General features: G+C 41.1%; 1 protein-coding gene across 3 annotated transcripts in view; it reads right to left on the bottom strand.

Annotated features, from left to right (window-relative positions):
- The window catches only part of GPR156 (G protein-coupled receptor 156), an 83736-nt gene that overhangs the window by 10606 nt on the left and 56195 nt on the right, over window positions 1–16935 (bottom strand). For all 3 annotated transcript variants that reach the window (XM_072811552.1, XM_072811553.1, XM_072811551.1), the window contains exons 4-8: window positions 11338–11473; window positions 10985–11095; window positions 8200–8325; window positions 6929–7024; window positions 3065–3301 (exon numbers count right to left, since the gene is read on the bottom strand). In XM_072811552.1, the coding sequence (XP_072667653.1) occupies window positions 3065–3301; window positions 6929–7024; window positions 8200–8325; window positions 10985–11095; window positions 11338–11473 (706 nt within the window). The remainder of the gene's footprint in view (window positions 1–3064; window positions 3302–6928; window positions 7025–8199; window positions 8326–10984; window positions 11096–11337; window positions 11474–16935) is intronic.

The raw sequence follows: 16935 nt of genomic DNA, 5'->3' as shown, positions 1-16935 counted from the left end.
AAGAAGGCAGTCCACCTCCTGCTGCCTCCCTTCCCATACAGCTCTCCTCACAAACCTTTCCAAATTTGTTCAGCTGTCCTATTTTCCTGGAAGACACAGTACAGGTCTCACAGGGAGAATCTTTCTTCTACCAAAGGCCACTGAGCCAGAGGGGAAAGTCAATTCAGAGGCATACAAAAACCCGACAAGCCTCAGTTACTTTTATATTTTGAGAAAGAATTTACCCCCTAAACCTAAACTACAATAAGCTAGAAAATCTATTTTTTGGTTTTAGATCATGGTCAGTTCAAGAGGAGAAAAAGCATGAGACAGAAAATAGAAGAGGAAAGACAGAGTGAGAGAATGGAAGCTAAAGACCGCTAGGAGGAAAAGGCAGAGTGATTCGGAGAGAAGGAAAGAGAAAGGCCCATGCTGTCTGTCCATCCAGTTCCTGTATCCCCTAATATTTCCATTTCTACTCCCACTTTAACAGACCAAGTGCTTGTTGCTTAGGTCAAGCCTGGAAGTTAGATTCAACACTGAACTTTGTCCTGCATGTTTATGTCTGTGTATAGATGAGAGTGTCCCTAAATATCACCATTGAGGAGTCAAACACCAAGGAGAGTGGAGGTCTTACATCTGAGGCTCAGGATGTAAAAGGGACAGAGGTGGGTGTGGAGGGGGAAGACACAGTAGGGCCACGTCATGGAGGTTGTAGATTGACTCAATTTTCAGATAGAGTCTTGTTTAGGTCAAGAGGGCTTTCCTCTAATAATTCTTTGGTGATTATTTCTGCCCCAAATTATCTTGTTGTCTTTCAGTGACTCTTATCAGCTCTAAATTGTATCCTAGATCTGTTCTCCATATTTTCTTTTTTTTTATAAAAAGGATGTTATTTATTTATTCATGAGAGACACACAGAGAGAGGCAGAGACACAGGCAGAGGGAGAAGCAGGCTCCTTGCAGGGAGCCTGATGCGGGACTCGATCCCAGGACTCCAGGATCATGACCTGAGCTGAAGGCAGACGCTCAACTGCTGAGCAACCCAGGCGTCCCTGTTCTCCATATTTTCTTAACTAATCTCTCATTTTTTATCTGTCTCCTTGTTTTCTGTTTCCTTAAATTAATTCACTAATTCAGTATATTGCCATGTCCAATTGCATTGTCAATGCTTTTATGGGGGTTTTAAGTTTAACACAATAGTTTTCACCCTTATTCAGTATTTCATGATCTAAGATTATGTCCTTTTCATGATGGTTCTCTTTAGTTGAAAAGAGGCAATATCCTTTGAATCGTATTGACAAGACAAATCAGATCTCTTCTAAGAACTATCTTACTCAGAGGAAGTTTGCTCTCCAAATCTTCAGAAGTTTGGGGTCCTCTTCTTGTGAACTTCAGAATGTCTTCATAGGTCCTTTCCTCCTGAATTTATAGTCTTACATGAGAAAAGCTATAGTTTCCTAGTACAGTAAATATAATTTGCTTTGCTTTTCACTCGTGGTCACAAGATGGCTGCCATAGTGCCAGGCATCACAAACATTCAGGGTAGGAAGAAGGTAAAATAGATGATGGTGCTTTTTAGGAAAGCAAAAGTTTTCTCATAAGCCTTCCAGGAAAACTTTAGTGTTCAAAATGATATCACATGGGCACCACTAGCCATAGGGAGGTTGGCAAAGGAAGTGTTGAGCTCTTTCAGCTTGTGTAGTAGAGATGAGCAAGAAAGAAAGGGGTTAGCAATGATGGATGGGTTACCAATCCACAACAAGGGCCACAGAACCTAAGGGGTGGGTCACACAAAAGGCCCCTGCCCACATCCCTTTCCCCATCTCTCAGAGGGGGACAGCCCTTTCCTGCTATGCCCCAGACAATTAAGCCTCAGCTCTCATGGTTTCCTCCCATCTAGTTCTTATAACGTAGAGATTCAGCAAAAATTCCTCTAGTTTCTAACACAGATGCAATTCCCATCCTTGGTGTTTAGGGCTGCTGCTACAGATTTTTCCATATTTGTTTATTCTGTAGAATATTTCAACGCTTCTCCCTCTGCCTGTGTCTCTGCCTCTCTCTCTCTGTGACTATCATAAATAAATAAAAAAAATTTAAAAAAAAGAATATTTCAATGAAGATTTATGAAAGGGAAGAAGAGTAAAGGCCTATATCTGTGTCACACCATCATGCCCCAAAGTGCAGTCATGACCCTCCCTCGGCCAACACTTTAATTACCAGTTAGCTCCCTCATGAAGTCATTCACAGTCAACTTCAAGCTGCAAAGGGAATCAAGATGGAGTCTAGAGGGAGCAGTGGGATGAAGGAGGCCTCGGGGGAAGAAAAAGAGATCTAGAAGGGAAACAGGACAGGTGCCTAATGCCAAGTTCATTAACTCAGATATATGTGGCTCAGTGGTACCCTAGGGCATAACATGAATAATTTAACATCACTTTCAGAGCCCACGGATTCCTTCTCCTTTCTCTCTGACTCTTTCTTTCTCTTTGCTGTCTGGATATTTCTGCTTCTATCTTCCTCCCTCATTTGATTTTTTTCCCCTTAATTCTCATATTATACATTTTAATTCAGTTTTTATTTCTCCTTATGGTAAAAATGTTCTATATTTTCTTCTAATAAAAAGAAAGAAAAAGCATTTTAAATTGCGTACATTTCTGAATGAATTTTTCTCTGTGAATGTGCCATCTCAAATAGGAAAGAAAGAAAGGTTCCTCACTCCCAGGCTAGTGAAAGAAATGACATTATCAAAGAGAAGAGGGAACTGGGGATGAGTGAAGTTGACTAGAGGGTGGGTGGAAAGGCAGGTCTGTGAGGTCACCCGCCAGGGGTGGACAGAAGCTGCCACGGCTGCTCAGCCACTCGGGCCTGCTCTCCTTGCTGAGTGAGAGCAGAGTTGTCCTCATCAGGAGAGTGAGGAGGGAAGAACAGAGAGAGCTGGCTCATGAGGAACTTGCCTTTCTTTTGACTCTCCAAGAAATGGTACCCAAAAATCTCGGTAGAAAAGAAAGCAAGCAGTTCATCATGTCCAGGGAAGCCTCTGGAATGACAGAGGACTAGCCTGCCAAATTCTCCCCCCAGACTATACCTGGGGAATGAAGATGAAGCAGTTGATTGTGGTTGTGCAAACGAAGATACCTCCAGATGTGAGTCCAAAGACCAAGTTGGGCCAGGAGTGCAAGTATCTGGTGACCACGAAGAGAAGCCCAGCGGTCACTACTACGAGGTTGACCCCAACCATGATGGTTAAAGACTGATTCACAGGAGGAGAACTGACGTGGTCAGTCAGGCCAGCCAGATAGGCGCCGTATAGCAGCAGCAGGCCCTGGAGATGGAGAAGAAAACCAGGGGCTGAGAGACCTGTTACAACAGGCCCAGTGTCAAAGAGCAATAGGGTTGGGACCAATTTCCTCACCTTTAAAATATGGATAATAATACTTACCTTAAAGGGTTGTTAACAAGATTTACTAAGATAGCACATGAGAAGACCCTAAGGGCTGCCCCTTACACCTAGTAGGTGCGAAATTAATGTTATTTTCCTTTCTTTCACTGGGAATTAGTTTATTATTGGAGGTCAGCAAGTCAGCCATCCGACAGGACTCTGCTGGGACAAGGCACAGGACAGGATGGTGTAGGTGGGTGGGAGGTCTACAGGACGGGCTGCTGGGCCCCAGGAGGGCAGTGGGCACATGGTGCTGTTGGTGGTAAGGATGACCACACCCATTGTGTGGTTTCGCACTACATGGAGCTGAGAGGCAAGGAGAGGCTGAAACAGCCCGTGGTGTGCTTGTCAAGCCATGTGCCGCACCAGGGGCAGCGCCCGAGGAATGGGCTTTTTTTTTTTTTTTCTAATGTTCCCAAAGGCACCATCTGCTTGCCAAGCCCTGCACCTGCAAGATTGCATCTGTCTAGAAGGGATGCCTTTTTCTAATTTACACAAAGGATCTCTATAGGCTAGCAGCGGCTCTGTGCCAGTGGGTGTTTATGGGAGATAGAAAAAGAGAACAAAGGCAGGCTGGGACCTAAGCAAGACGATAGAGCAAGCACAGGCAATAAAGGCTTCATCCATACCCTTCATCCTGTGTGTGACATTCCCTGCCCCCACCACCAGGAACCCAGGGCCCTATTCTTTTTTCTTTCCCCTGAATTTAAAACTGCCTTCAGATTTTTCACTTGTACTACAGAGAAAATTACTCACAGCACTTTAAAGTGTTTCCTCTCTTAGAGGGAGCTGCATTTAAACAGAAATCAAAGCTGTAATCAATAATACAGAATGTATAGCTTCAACATATGTTCGTCTGACTACATACAAAGTATGATGTTAGGTGCCGATAGGCAAAGGTGTTACAAAGAATAAGTCATGCTCCCGGCTTTCAAGAAGCTAGTCCGGTAGGGAGATTTAAGGCAAGCACACAAATGTCCATGTTTTGTCAGAGAGGGTGTGACAAAGCCAGAGGACTGAGGTGGGGGTGGGAAGCACAGATATTCAGAGGGAGAACTAATAATGAAAGCAAAGTCAGGTATCAGCAGGGTACCTGCCAGTGACCCTAAAATCACATGATTTGACCAACTCCACCTGCAAGGACGGTCCTACAGATAATTTTTTGGAGGACTGGCTGAAGGAGTCAACATGGCAGGGATGCATTCTGGGTGTCCCTAATGCCCAGTGTCCCAGGAGGAGCCTGAGAGCCAAAGGTGGCCATCCTGAGATCTTCAGTGACTAGAAGACACACAAGTCAGGCCAGTAGGGCCTGAGTTTTGGGTAACTGACACCTTCAGGTGACATGTGGCAGATTGGATCATTAATAATTTAATCAAAATTAATTCTATGATTTTGAAATGTTCACATCTCATTCTTCTAAAATGTTTTAACTCCATTAAAACTCTTGCCAAAACAGAACTTGGTATAAATAAAGCCTCTCTACATCCATGACTTGTGTTTGAGTAAATCATGTCCAATACTTGTATGTCATTGGCATTCATGGCTGAGAAGTGTGGGGTTGGGGTAGTTGCCAGGCTCGGTGGGGGGTCCTGGACCTTAATATGAAGATTTAAGTCATCCTCAGGAACTGCTCATTGACCAGGAAGCCCATGGAGGGCTGGCTCAGTCAGTTTCCTGATGCTTAGCACTCTTTTCCCCCTTTTCTTTCTTTATCCTTCAGAAAGATATTACAGTGAAATAAAATGGAAACGGGGTTATATAAAAGGCAATGGAGAAGATAAATAAACTTGAATCACGAAGTGAACTGCTATAGAGTAAGTGCTGAGTTTCTGTCCTGGGGAGGACATATTTTTTTTTCTTGAGCTCAAGAAATTGAGAGAGGCACTGTGTTTTTAGAACAGTCTACGGGGCAGTGGAGGATTAATAATAATAATATCTAACATTTATTGAGCTCTTCCCATAGGCCAGGAAAGGGTGAAAACTATTAACGTGCACTTAGTCTTTTGAAATTCAAAACAGTTCTGGGAGGATGTTTGTCATCATCCACGTTTTAGGAATGAGGGAACCCAGGTTTAGAGAGGTGAAATGAGGTTTAGGGTCAGCTAGGAAGGGGCTGAATCAGAATTCAAACCCTCTCCTGTCATATTCTGAAGTTCATTTTCTTAACTGTTAAGAAGAAACTAGAGACCAAGAGCTGTTTACTTCCCAGTGTTCTCTTTTAAAAACATTTCTATCAAAGTAATATATGCACATAGTAAAAAGAGCAACATTTCCCTATCCCAGTCCTATTTCTCCGAAGCAGCCACTTGAACACTTTCCTAGTGATAAAGTGAGTAAAATTTACCTTTAAAGACCACACATTTCTACAAAAATTCCTTCTCTGCCAGCAATCGGTCAACTGGGCTTCTCTGTCCTGAGAATCAACAGGTAGCCTCTTGCCACTCAGGACTTGCCCTGTTTGTTGAAACAGACCTGCCCTAGACCCCTCACAGCCAGATTTTCTGTTTCTCCTTTGCTGAAAATCAGCTAATAGGATAGTTGGTTTTAAGAACCTCCTTTAGTGCCCTGTATAGGCATCCTGTACCTGCTAGAAATAATATCCTACTTTTGCTGTCTCACAGAGACAAATGAGGTTAATTGTGGGAGATTCAGGGCAGCATGGGGACATTTTGAGGCAGCTGGAACAACTCAAAGGACACCATGGATGTTGCCATCTGTCTGAGGGCCAGCCCTGCTTCCAATCAGAGTGAGAAAGGTCGGTGGAAAGCAGCAGGATACTTTGACCCAAATCTTGAAGAAAAACACAAGGAGGGTAATCAGGGCACTCAAGAGAACGAATAAAGCTGGATAATATGTCTCCTCATAATCTCCCTTGCAGGGAGTTGGGGAGAAAACTGGTATTACCAAATCAATTTAAAAAATCAGACAAGTGAAGTAAGTCAGTCGGAGAAGGACAAACATTATATGTTCTCATTCATTTGGGGAATATAAATAATAGTGAAAGGGAAAATAAGGGAAGGGAGAAGAAATGTGTGGGAAATATCAGAAAGGGAGACAGAACGTAAAGACTGCTAACTCTGGGAAACGAACTAGGGGTGGTAGAAGGGGAGGAGGGCGGGGGGTGGGAGTGAATGGGTGACGGGCACTGGGTGTTATTCTGTATGTTAGTAAATTGAACACCAATAAAAAAAAAAACAAAAAAAAAACAAAAAAAAAATAAAAAAAAAATAAAAAATCAGACGAAGAAATGGGAGAAACAGTGGGTGAATTTCATATGATTTAGGGGAAAATTGAATCAGGGAGTCCAAAGAGTTGGAAAAATGACCCCCATAGCAAGTAAAAAATAGAGAAATAATAAGGGTCATGACTTTGAGATTTATGCATCATAGAAGTTTCCTCTGATTTCAAGATTCTTTGCAGAAATCACCTCATTAATTCCTATAATTCCCTTTTCGTGGCTATTTTGTTGATGACAGATAGATTATATACCAAGGAGATGTGGTTACCAACCTTGCATACCAAAACAAGAGCAATCCAGACATCAGAGTACCGGGAAGCACAAAAGTGTGAGCTGGTCAGAGAGCAGGACACATCTCTCCCTGTCACCTAGGAAGTACACAGAGTCAGGACTGAGAGAACCCACAATTACCAGCAACACACAGGAAATCTTTGTGGACATCTGGAGCGTGAACTCTTCCTCGCATGTGATTTTCCCCTTAAAATGTAAAAACTAGGGTATCCCTGGGTGGCTCAGCGGTTTAGCGCCTGCCTTCGGCTCAGGGCGTGATCCTGGGGACCCGGGATCGAGTCCCACGTGGGGCTTCCTGCATGGAGCCTGCTTCTCCCTCTGCCTGTGAATCTGCCTCTCTCTCTCTCTCTCTCTCATTAATAAATAAAATCTTTAAAAAATGTAAAAAACTATAACATTTAGGTGACTCTATTAGAATCTAAATGAAAGTGACTGTGAGTGAAAGGACAAGATAATAAAGTCTGGCTGACATGTGGATGCTTAGTAGTGGTGGGGTTTAATCCTCATGTGTGTTGCTACCACAGTGACTCATTTTAGCACATCAGCAAAATTTCAAATTATTTTCATATCATGCTTCTGCTGTTGGTTAACAGTTGAAAGTGTATATATATTAAATCTGCAATATCAAGATTCCACTGTATTCTTCAGCTTCTTGTGACGCTGGAAACTTGTAACACTTTCCATTAATTGAACACTGGGTACAGCTGAGCCCTTTCCCTGCATTGTTTCACTTCATCTTCACCACAGCCCTAGGAAAGGGGAAGCACTATCATCGCTACTTTACCTATGAGGAAACAGAGCCTTTGAGAGGCTTAAATGACTTTGTCAGGGACATATGGCTGGTAAATGGGACTGGAATGAGGGCTGATTGACTCCAAAGACCACCTCAAAATACTACTACTTTTACTTCTCAATAACTAAGGGAAGTCATCTTCCTGTAGCTGAAAGTTCTCATTATTGGTCATGTGAGAGCAGAGATAACTGCCCGGCAGTGCCAGGGCACTGACATCCCAGTGGAGGCTGTTGGAAGACACGTGGAGCCGAGCCGTGGGAGTGGTCCACAGGGCCTGCAGACAAGCAGCAAGGCATTCACCGCAGCCACAGCTCCTGACTTCCCCTCATTCTTGGGTCATTTATCTTCTTGATGGGATGACCACAGAGTGAGTGCTGCTGGGAGAATGACCCCCGTGTACCCACAGAAGCCAGTTCTCCCAGTTTGGGCAGTAGTTTCTCCAGGGATAGGGCCCCTCACCGTCATACTGACGCCAAGAATCTGGAGGCACTGGATGGGATCAGTCAGCACCCATGTCACAAGCAGGATCACATCAGCTACCACCAGTGCTGCCACCAACCCCAGTAGCTGCAGGTCTTTGATTATCTGCAAAAGAGTCAAGGTCGTAACTTTCTTTTGCTTGTGGCTCTATGACACAGGAGCTGCAGTTTACTATGGGCTCTGAGCTAAATGTTCCAGGGTCAGCTCTCCCAGGGGCTTCACACTCAGCCATCAAAGATGAAACACACACACCAAAGATATGCAATGGTGTCTATGTCCATATCATCACCTTCACCATCAAATGTTTTCATTTGTTTATCTTTTCCATATCCTGCCTTTTCTCACAAAGGATTAAGGGGTCTTATAAAATGAACACACTATTATTTCTAGATATGTTTATATGAGCATATAGAGAGATATGGAGGTTTTCACAGAAAACTGTTAACAACCATTAACTTGGAGGGTGGGATTGAAAGATGCGAGTGGTGGAAGAGAGATTACTAGCATTTGCTTTATACATACACAAATCATTTGACTTAATACAAAGAGGATGTGTTACTTCTGTAACTACAAAAATAAAATTAATAAAAATATATACTATGAAAGGATGAAAAATATCAAGGAAAAGAGAAAATCAGGTGAAAGGTTGATGAAAGGTCAAGTGAGGAGAGTACATAGCCTTCATGATTTGGGGCAGAAATGTGGATCTGAGTTTTTGATGACCAATGAAAAGAAGGAAGCACAACCAGTTACATGATTCATGGTGTTTGTAAGATAAAAACACATCAGTCATCGGTTGCTTCATCAAACTGCTCAAAACCAGTGATAATAAGAAAATCAAATCAACGAGCAAAAAGGCACATTATGTATACAGGAACAAAGACAAGGATGACATCAGATTTCTTATCAGATACAAGACCAAGTGAGAAGACAGTAGAATGAAAAGTTCAAGATACTGAAAGTAGAAAAGAGAGCTTCAACCTGTAATTCTACATCCAGCAAAAGTAGCTTGTAGAAGCAAAGGGGAAATAAAGACTTTTTCAGATAAACGAAAGCTAAAAGAATTCAGCATTAGAACACCTGTATGAGAATGTTAATATCCTTAAACGAAAAGGAAAATTATAGCAGGTGAAAATATGAATCTATTCAAGGAAATATTACTTTCATGGAAAAAATATATGTTTTCAATTATATAAATATCTTTAAAAGATAACCGTTCAAACAAAAATGAGTAACAATTGTGTGGGGCTTATAACATATGTAGAAGTGAAAACAACACAAAGATCTGGAGAGGGAGAAATGGAAGCATACTATTGTGAGATATTTATACCATATGGGAATGCCAATTATAGCATTATACGCAAACTCTTCCAGAAACTGAAGAGGAGGGAGTGCTTCCTATTCATTCTATAAGGCTGGCATTATACTATATGAAAACCAGAAAAAGATTTTATAAGAAAAGAAAGCTATAGAACAACATCCTTTAAGAACATGAGTATAGGGACGCCTGGGTGGCTCAGCAGTTGAGCATCTGCCTTTGGCTCAGGGCATGATCCCAGGGTCCGGGATCGAGTCCCACATCGGGCTGCCTGCATGGAGCCTGCTTCTCTCTCTGCCCCTTCCTGGCTCATGCACATGCATGCTCTCTCTCTTTCAAATAAATAAATAATTCTTCTTAAAAAAAAGTGCATACTGTGTGTTGCCATTTATACAAGATTCTGGAAGATGCAAACTAATCTATAATGACAGAAGGTTGAACAATGGTTGCCTGGGAATAGGGATGGATGTTAGGATTGGACCAGAGGGGAAGATGATAAAGATTTATGAAGAAACTTTTACAGATTATACACATTACATGGGTGTATACATATGTCAAAACTCATCAAATCATACACTTTAAATATGTGCAGTGCAAGCCATTTTTTTTTTTTACAAAAGAATCTGTTCTAAAAGGATAGATGGATTTCTTGTCCTTTAGTTAATTTTTTTCACAGTATGGTTACTCATAGCTGAGCTTTTCATAAATATTCACTGACTAAAGACTGAATAATGTTTGCAAAAAAATCATTCCAGAGAAGTAAATTTCAATTGAGTGATATATTGGTTCTTGGTAGGGCCTATAGCCAAAGAATTTGATGATCAGATTTTGAGGTTTGGGCAGGGAACCTGATAAAATGGGGAAATGTGGTCAGAATGACATCTGATGTCAGGGTAATGTAGGTGATCTGGCTGCTACACAGCTTCTAGGGTTGATTCTATCTGCTGAACGGGTATTTTCTTCCTTGCTCACTCACTGCTCTGGGCTCATTCTTCTTAGTGCCAAGAATGGCCTTCCACATGGAAAAGAACTGGGTTCTGGTAAAGGCAATAACCGCTTACTTGCTACAGCTTCTCTGTAATCACTGTCCCTTACTCCACTTTCAGCTCACACTTGTGCCAGGCAACAGTCTCTCTCAGCATCTTGTTCTCCCTCATGCTGCTTTCAGATGTTGGCCAGCTTACACAGTACCAGCGGTACCAAGCCCTGGGGTGCATATGAAGCAGAACTGTGTTCAAAGAGCTATCTCCCAAGAGCACTGATACATAGCTTTCCACGTGTGGGGACTTAGGAGGCCACACCACTCAAAGATATGAAATGAAGAGTAGGAATTTCAGATTGCCCTAAAAGGGCCTACCCAGCAATTGGACACAAACTTCTCTAGCTTCTAATCAATAATAAAGCTGCTGTTTGCAATCAAGCGCTATGTACTTGCTAACTACTCACCACTCTCTTGTCCGGGACCCTCTGGGTAAACACCTTGTAGAGTCGCCAGCTCTTCCCCAGAATGGGGCCAAACACAAGGGAGGTCCCAATGCACAGCATGGATAGTCTTATCTACAGGGGGGAAAGGACAGAAGCAAGAGGCATGAGAGGGACCTTTGTCGTTCTCCACATTCTGATCTGCAAAGCCTCGGTTCACATAGGACTGGGGCAGGATGTCTCCCAGAATTCCAGTGATCATCTCTGAGAGGGCCCATTCCAAGGATAAAGATAACCACCACCTACAAGGATGCTGATTCAAAAGATGTCAAAAGTTGGACATTTTGTTCGAAACAAAGACTTGAGATTTAACCTACCTGAATGAGAGTTTCCATTGAGCCTCCTCCTAACGCATCTCGATCTTGAATCCCAAAGAGGTAAACACTACTGTAAGTCAGACAACTGCCAAGTAAGGTCACAATGTTCAGATTGGGACTGGACATCTTCACAATCCTAAAGTGAATCAGGAAGAAAGACACTTACAGTCATGATCCTTTGCCGTGGGAGTGAACAGAGCTTTCCCACCAGTATAAACTCCAATACAACCTCAGAGTGAAGGGCCACTGGGAAGAAACTACTTTATAGCCTTGTAAAAAATTGTTATGATTCATTTAATTTTCAAAAAGAACTAAATTCTGGCATTTTTTGCTTATATAACTCCAAGCCTTTTTTTTTTTTTTTTTTAAAGGGCCAACTTCTAAAAAACAGGTGGTATCAGAGAAGAGTTAGGATTTTTCCATGAAATTTATGGTTGCTAAGAGACTGCTATATGCAGCCTAGTGAATAAATAACTAGCAGGTAGATACCTAAAGAGATACAGTTTGGAGCCTTTAGAAATGAGCTGTAAGGTAAACTACTATTTGGAAAAGCTTTGTGATTTTTTTCACTATTTACTTTATTTGATATGTAAAATTGTTCTTTTCTCTGCTTGACCAAAAGAGAACAGGGAAGCAGGATTGAAAGCAGGAAATTTGGGAAGGGTTTTTTTTTTGGGTCAAATAGTCTTAAATGAGTTTACAGAGTAATTCAAAGGTTAGAGGGAGATGTGGACAGTCAGGGTGTCAGACAGACCCTGGGTACCAACACAGGCTCAGGACAAGGTAAAATGTGTGAATTGGTTATCTTAAGGGCAAAACCAGGCTTACTTTGGACAGTGATTGATAACAATTAAGAAGGAATATAATTGTATTTAAGAGTTTTAGTCTAAAAAATAAAGAGTTTTAGTCTAAATAGTGAATTCTACATAAATTCAATATTTATATTAATAGTCACTTGATAATTATACTTAGTTATACTTTTATTTTAAAATAATAACTAAGGAGGAAAGCATTCCTGTCTATGTACCTGGATTACCTAGCTGACCACTTTAAAGTCCTGAGCCAAGGCAAAACCAGCTATTTAAGGCAGCCTACTTCAATGACGGATGAAGTACTCAGAGGCATTCATTAAACAGTTTGGCAGTGCTAGACTTGCAAACATCATAACCAACAATGGCCCAGCTTGATTACTTCGTGGCTGGGAGCATAATTACATCCCCACACATAAAAACACCAAACCATTGCCCTGGGACTCAGGTCCCAAGTACAGACAACATAGGCCAGTAAGGCCAGTTGAGCTTTACCTTGTCTTGGAGCAAACACCTTGATTTTTTTTTTTTCTTCCTCTAAAAATGAGAACGAGTTTCATGTATTCCCCTTCTAAAATAATACATCCCTCTCCCTCCACCAAAGAGTTGTAAGGATTCAATGAGGTAATACAGTATAGTGTGTGGTAGAGTGTGTGGCACAGAGTAAGCATGTAGCCAACATTAGCTAATGATATTATTAATCCCGTCATCTTCAGACTTTAGAAACCTGCAAATCATTTTCCTATCCGCCTTCTTTTCTTTTCTTTTTAAAAGATTAATTTATTTGAGAGAGAGAGAGAGTGTGAGTGAGTGGGGGGAAGGGCATAGGGAGAGAATCCTCAAACAGAATCCCCACCAAGTGGGGAGCCCGACTTGGGGGTTGATCCCATGACCCATGAGATCGTGACCTGAGTCGAAACCAAGAGTCAGCGTTCAACCAACTATCTGCACCACCCAGGCACCCTACCTCTCCTGCTTAATCCATTGCCAGTTTCTTTCACTTGTTATTTCAAAATATCTCTGAGTTGTCTCTTACTCTCCGTTCTGGCATGCACGATACAATCATGTTAGGAGCAATGGAAGTAGAATCAGATGTGACAGATGGGAATCCTGGCTCTGCCAATCACAGGTGTGTGACTTTGGGCAAGTCACTTAACTACTCCAGCTTCTTGTCTCATCTGTGTAGATACTATCTTTCATATCCACCCCACAAATTATTGCAAAAATCAAATGAGGTGTGTGGCAAAACTCTTTGCAAGGTGATGCAAAAGTATTAATTTTTAGATTTTTGGTGTAACCTTTAGCTCTCTGTAACACCAGTTTTTTCCTTGTCCTAATATATTTATATATTACTTTCAGACTTAATTTCTTAAAATACTATCCTCATCACTTAGGAAGAGAGCTGCACGTGTATAGATCAATATTACCTTATGTTTCCTGTATCCAAATTTAAAACCTAGCCCTATCCTCTCTACCCTTCATCTCCTCTGTCAATAGGTCTTCAAATCGTAGACTCACGGGGAATAATCGTTACTACTTTGTCTCTTCCCACAAGAAGGGGGATTATGGGGTGAATACTGGCTGCCAAAGCAAGACCAGTGTTAACCAGCAGCTTCACAATGCATTTGTTAAGTAACACTGTAGACAGACCAGTGCTGACACTACTTTAGAAACGGGGTCACTTCTGCCCTGGGACTGGCTCCTCAGTGCGGTCAGAAGCTTGCACATTGGCACAACCACTGGGTGGACTCTTGCAGGACAAATAACTGAGGCTGTTCTTCCCCATGGCTACCCCCAGCATGAGCCATGAATATCTGATGATGATCTCCTTGCCAACCAGCTGCCTGAGTTTCACAGCCACATGTTTGTGTTGTCCAGATCACTGAAGGGTAGGTTTCTTTCTTTATTCTTCTCTTGGGTCCATTTTATTTGAACACCACTTCATAATCCGATCTTCTTCGTGTTATTCAGTACTGCATGCAACCCTGATTTGGAATTTCTCCCCCTCCTGATTTAGTTAGGAGGAACTCAGTTTAGTTGTTTTTGACAAAATATACATTACATAGTCTTCACATCTCAGAAGTTGATGCAAATTCATTTTCTCAATGGACATGTTGTGTACTTATATATGTATATTTTTATATTTTTCATAAAAATTTTTACTTAAAACTTGCGTCGGAGAAAAAATAAATGGAAGATGATTTACCTATTTTGTTTGACACCTGTGAAGTCACTGAAAGGTGAATCATCTCCTATTCAGCAGATGAATTATGTATGCTTGGGAAATGTCTTTGCTACTTTAATAGGAATTCAACCACCAATGTCACTTATATTTTTCTGTTGAACTAAAAGATGAAATCTATACATGTTGAATATTTTAACCAACCACAAACATATAATTTCCACAAAGCAAGAAGATTTCAATATTATAAACTAAATTATAAATATCCAGTTCCATGGAGATTACCTAGGTTGCATTTGTAGAGTTAAAAGCTTGGACTCAGTTACTAGCACTCAGAAACAAAGTGATTTTTTTTTTAAAGGATTATATAGCTATCTCATCTTTTTCTCTTCATTTAGTAATTGGCAATGTAAGATAAAAGCTTTCTTGATTTTCTATTCTCAAGTATGTCTTAATACAAATAGATAAATATCCATCTATATCTACAGAACCTGTATAAACCTGGATTATCATTTCAATAGTCTTTAATGAATTCTGATGCTTATATAACATCTATCAGCTCACAGGTATGATATTTTTTTTAACAATTTACCTTTTTTTTTTTTTAAAAAAGATTGTACTTATTTATCTAAGACAGAGAGAAAGAGCACATACAGGGAGAAGGATCACAAGGAGAGGGAGAAGCTCTCCGCTGAGCAGGGAGCCCGATGTGGGGCTCAATTCCAGGACCCTGGAATTATGACCTGAGCTGAAGGCAGATGCTCAACTGACTGAGCCACCCAGGTGCCCCCAGGTATGATGTTTTAAAAGTCTCTATCAAAAAAAAAAAAGTTTCTATCAAATATCGGTTTCTGAACTTAGAGGTTTATTATACCTGCTTTAGAGGACTGACTTGTCATCCTTATCATTTCTTCTTAATTCTGGTTAAGAACTGAATTTGGAAACATGTCTTGCAAATAGGGTTGAGGGTACTTTTCGTGGCTATTGGAAATTTTCCTAAAATGTCACAGGACCATGGTTTCTAAAATGCTATATGGTGTCATTAAGCTTTAAACATAACTAAAACCCAAGTATGAATGTCTTTCCAAAAATGTTTTTAATAAAGCAGTTAAGATTAAATTGTGCAAGTTAACTGAATTTCTTTTTCAATCCACTGTTTTTGATCCATGCTACAGTGGGATTATATAAATCTACCTCATCTGGAGATATTCCTTTTTTTTTTTTTTTTTAAGATTTTATCTGTTTATTTGATACAGAATGACAGAGCACAAGCAGGGGGAGAGGCAGAGGAAGAGGGAGAAGCAGGCTCCTCGCTGAGCAGGGAGCCCAACGTGGGGTTTGATTCCGGAACCCTGGGATCACAACCCAAGCCAAAGGCAGATGCCTAACTGTCGGAGCCACTCAGGCATCCCCTAGATATGTACAGATTTATTGTAATATGTTCTTGTGTGTTTCAGCAAATGTGATTATTTTACTACTTTATTTCTAATGTTTTAGATTCAAAATCTAAACCCGATTCAAAATCTAAACCCAATTCAAATTCTACACACCTCAAAGCAATGTTTGTGTGTCTTCTAACCATATATATTCTATCTCTGTATCCTAATGGTGAGAGCAGCTTGACCCTGTTTCTTCCTCACCTGGCTGGGCCGCCATTCTAGACCATCCTAGGAGATTTCATTAGCCTTTCAATCTCCAAAGTTCTAATTCTTTTATCATAATGACTTCACTTTATTTCACTTTTAGATACCCAACTCCAAGGTCACACCTTGGATGTTACCGTGATTCAGAAGGATTCCACTTCAGAAATTTTGAAAAGGAGTATCCCCCTCTCTGATCTCAATGCATTCAAAATTGAACTCTTAGTTTTCTCCCTGGACCTGTTCTTCTCACATTCTTCCCCAGTTCAAACAATGGCAATTCTTTCTTTCTATTTGGTTGGACCAAAAATCTTGAAGTCATCCTTGACTCTTGCTCACCATCCACATCCAATCTGTCATGAAGTCCTATTGGCTCTAACCTTGAAATACATCCAGAATCCAATTACTGACCATCCTTGCTGCCACCACCCTGATCAAAGTCTGACTTTTCTCATTTGGATTATTACCATAACCTCCTAACTGGTCTCCCTGCTTCTACTCTGGAGACTTGCAAAGTCTATTTTCAAGACAGCAGTCATAGCAATCCATTAACGGTAAATCAGATCATGTCACTTCTCTGTTCAGAAGTCTGCAGTGCCTTTCCATTTCACTCAGAGGCAAACTCTGTCTTTACCAGAGTGTACAAGGCTTATATATTTGGTCCTTATTATCTTTCTATCTCATATCCTACTTCTTCCCCCTGCCCACTCTACTCCACACAGGCCTCCTTGCTATTCCTTGAAAATATCAAGCACTTGTGCACTTCAAGGCTTCGAAGTGTCGGTTCTCCCTGTCTAGAATATTCTAATTCATATATTTGCATGGCTCATTCCCTCTATCCTTTTATGTCCTTGTTCAAATGTTATCCTCTCAATCAGGGCTACAACCCCATTTAAAATCAGACTCTTTCTCAGTATTCTAAATCCTTCTTATCCTGTTTTAGTCTATCTCCATCCTACCACAACAC

Source organism: Canis lupus, chromosome 35 (assembly GCF_048164855.1).
Source record: "Canis lupus baileyi chromosome 35, mCanLup2.hap1, whole genome shotgun sequence".
Taxonomy (NCBI): domain Eukaryota; kingdom Metazoa; phylum Chordata; class Mammalia; order Carnivora; family Canidae; genus Canis; species Canis lupus.
Note: the sequence above shows the minus strand (reverse complement) of the source record. Positions and strands in the feature narration are given on the sequence as shown.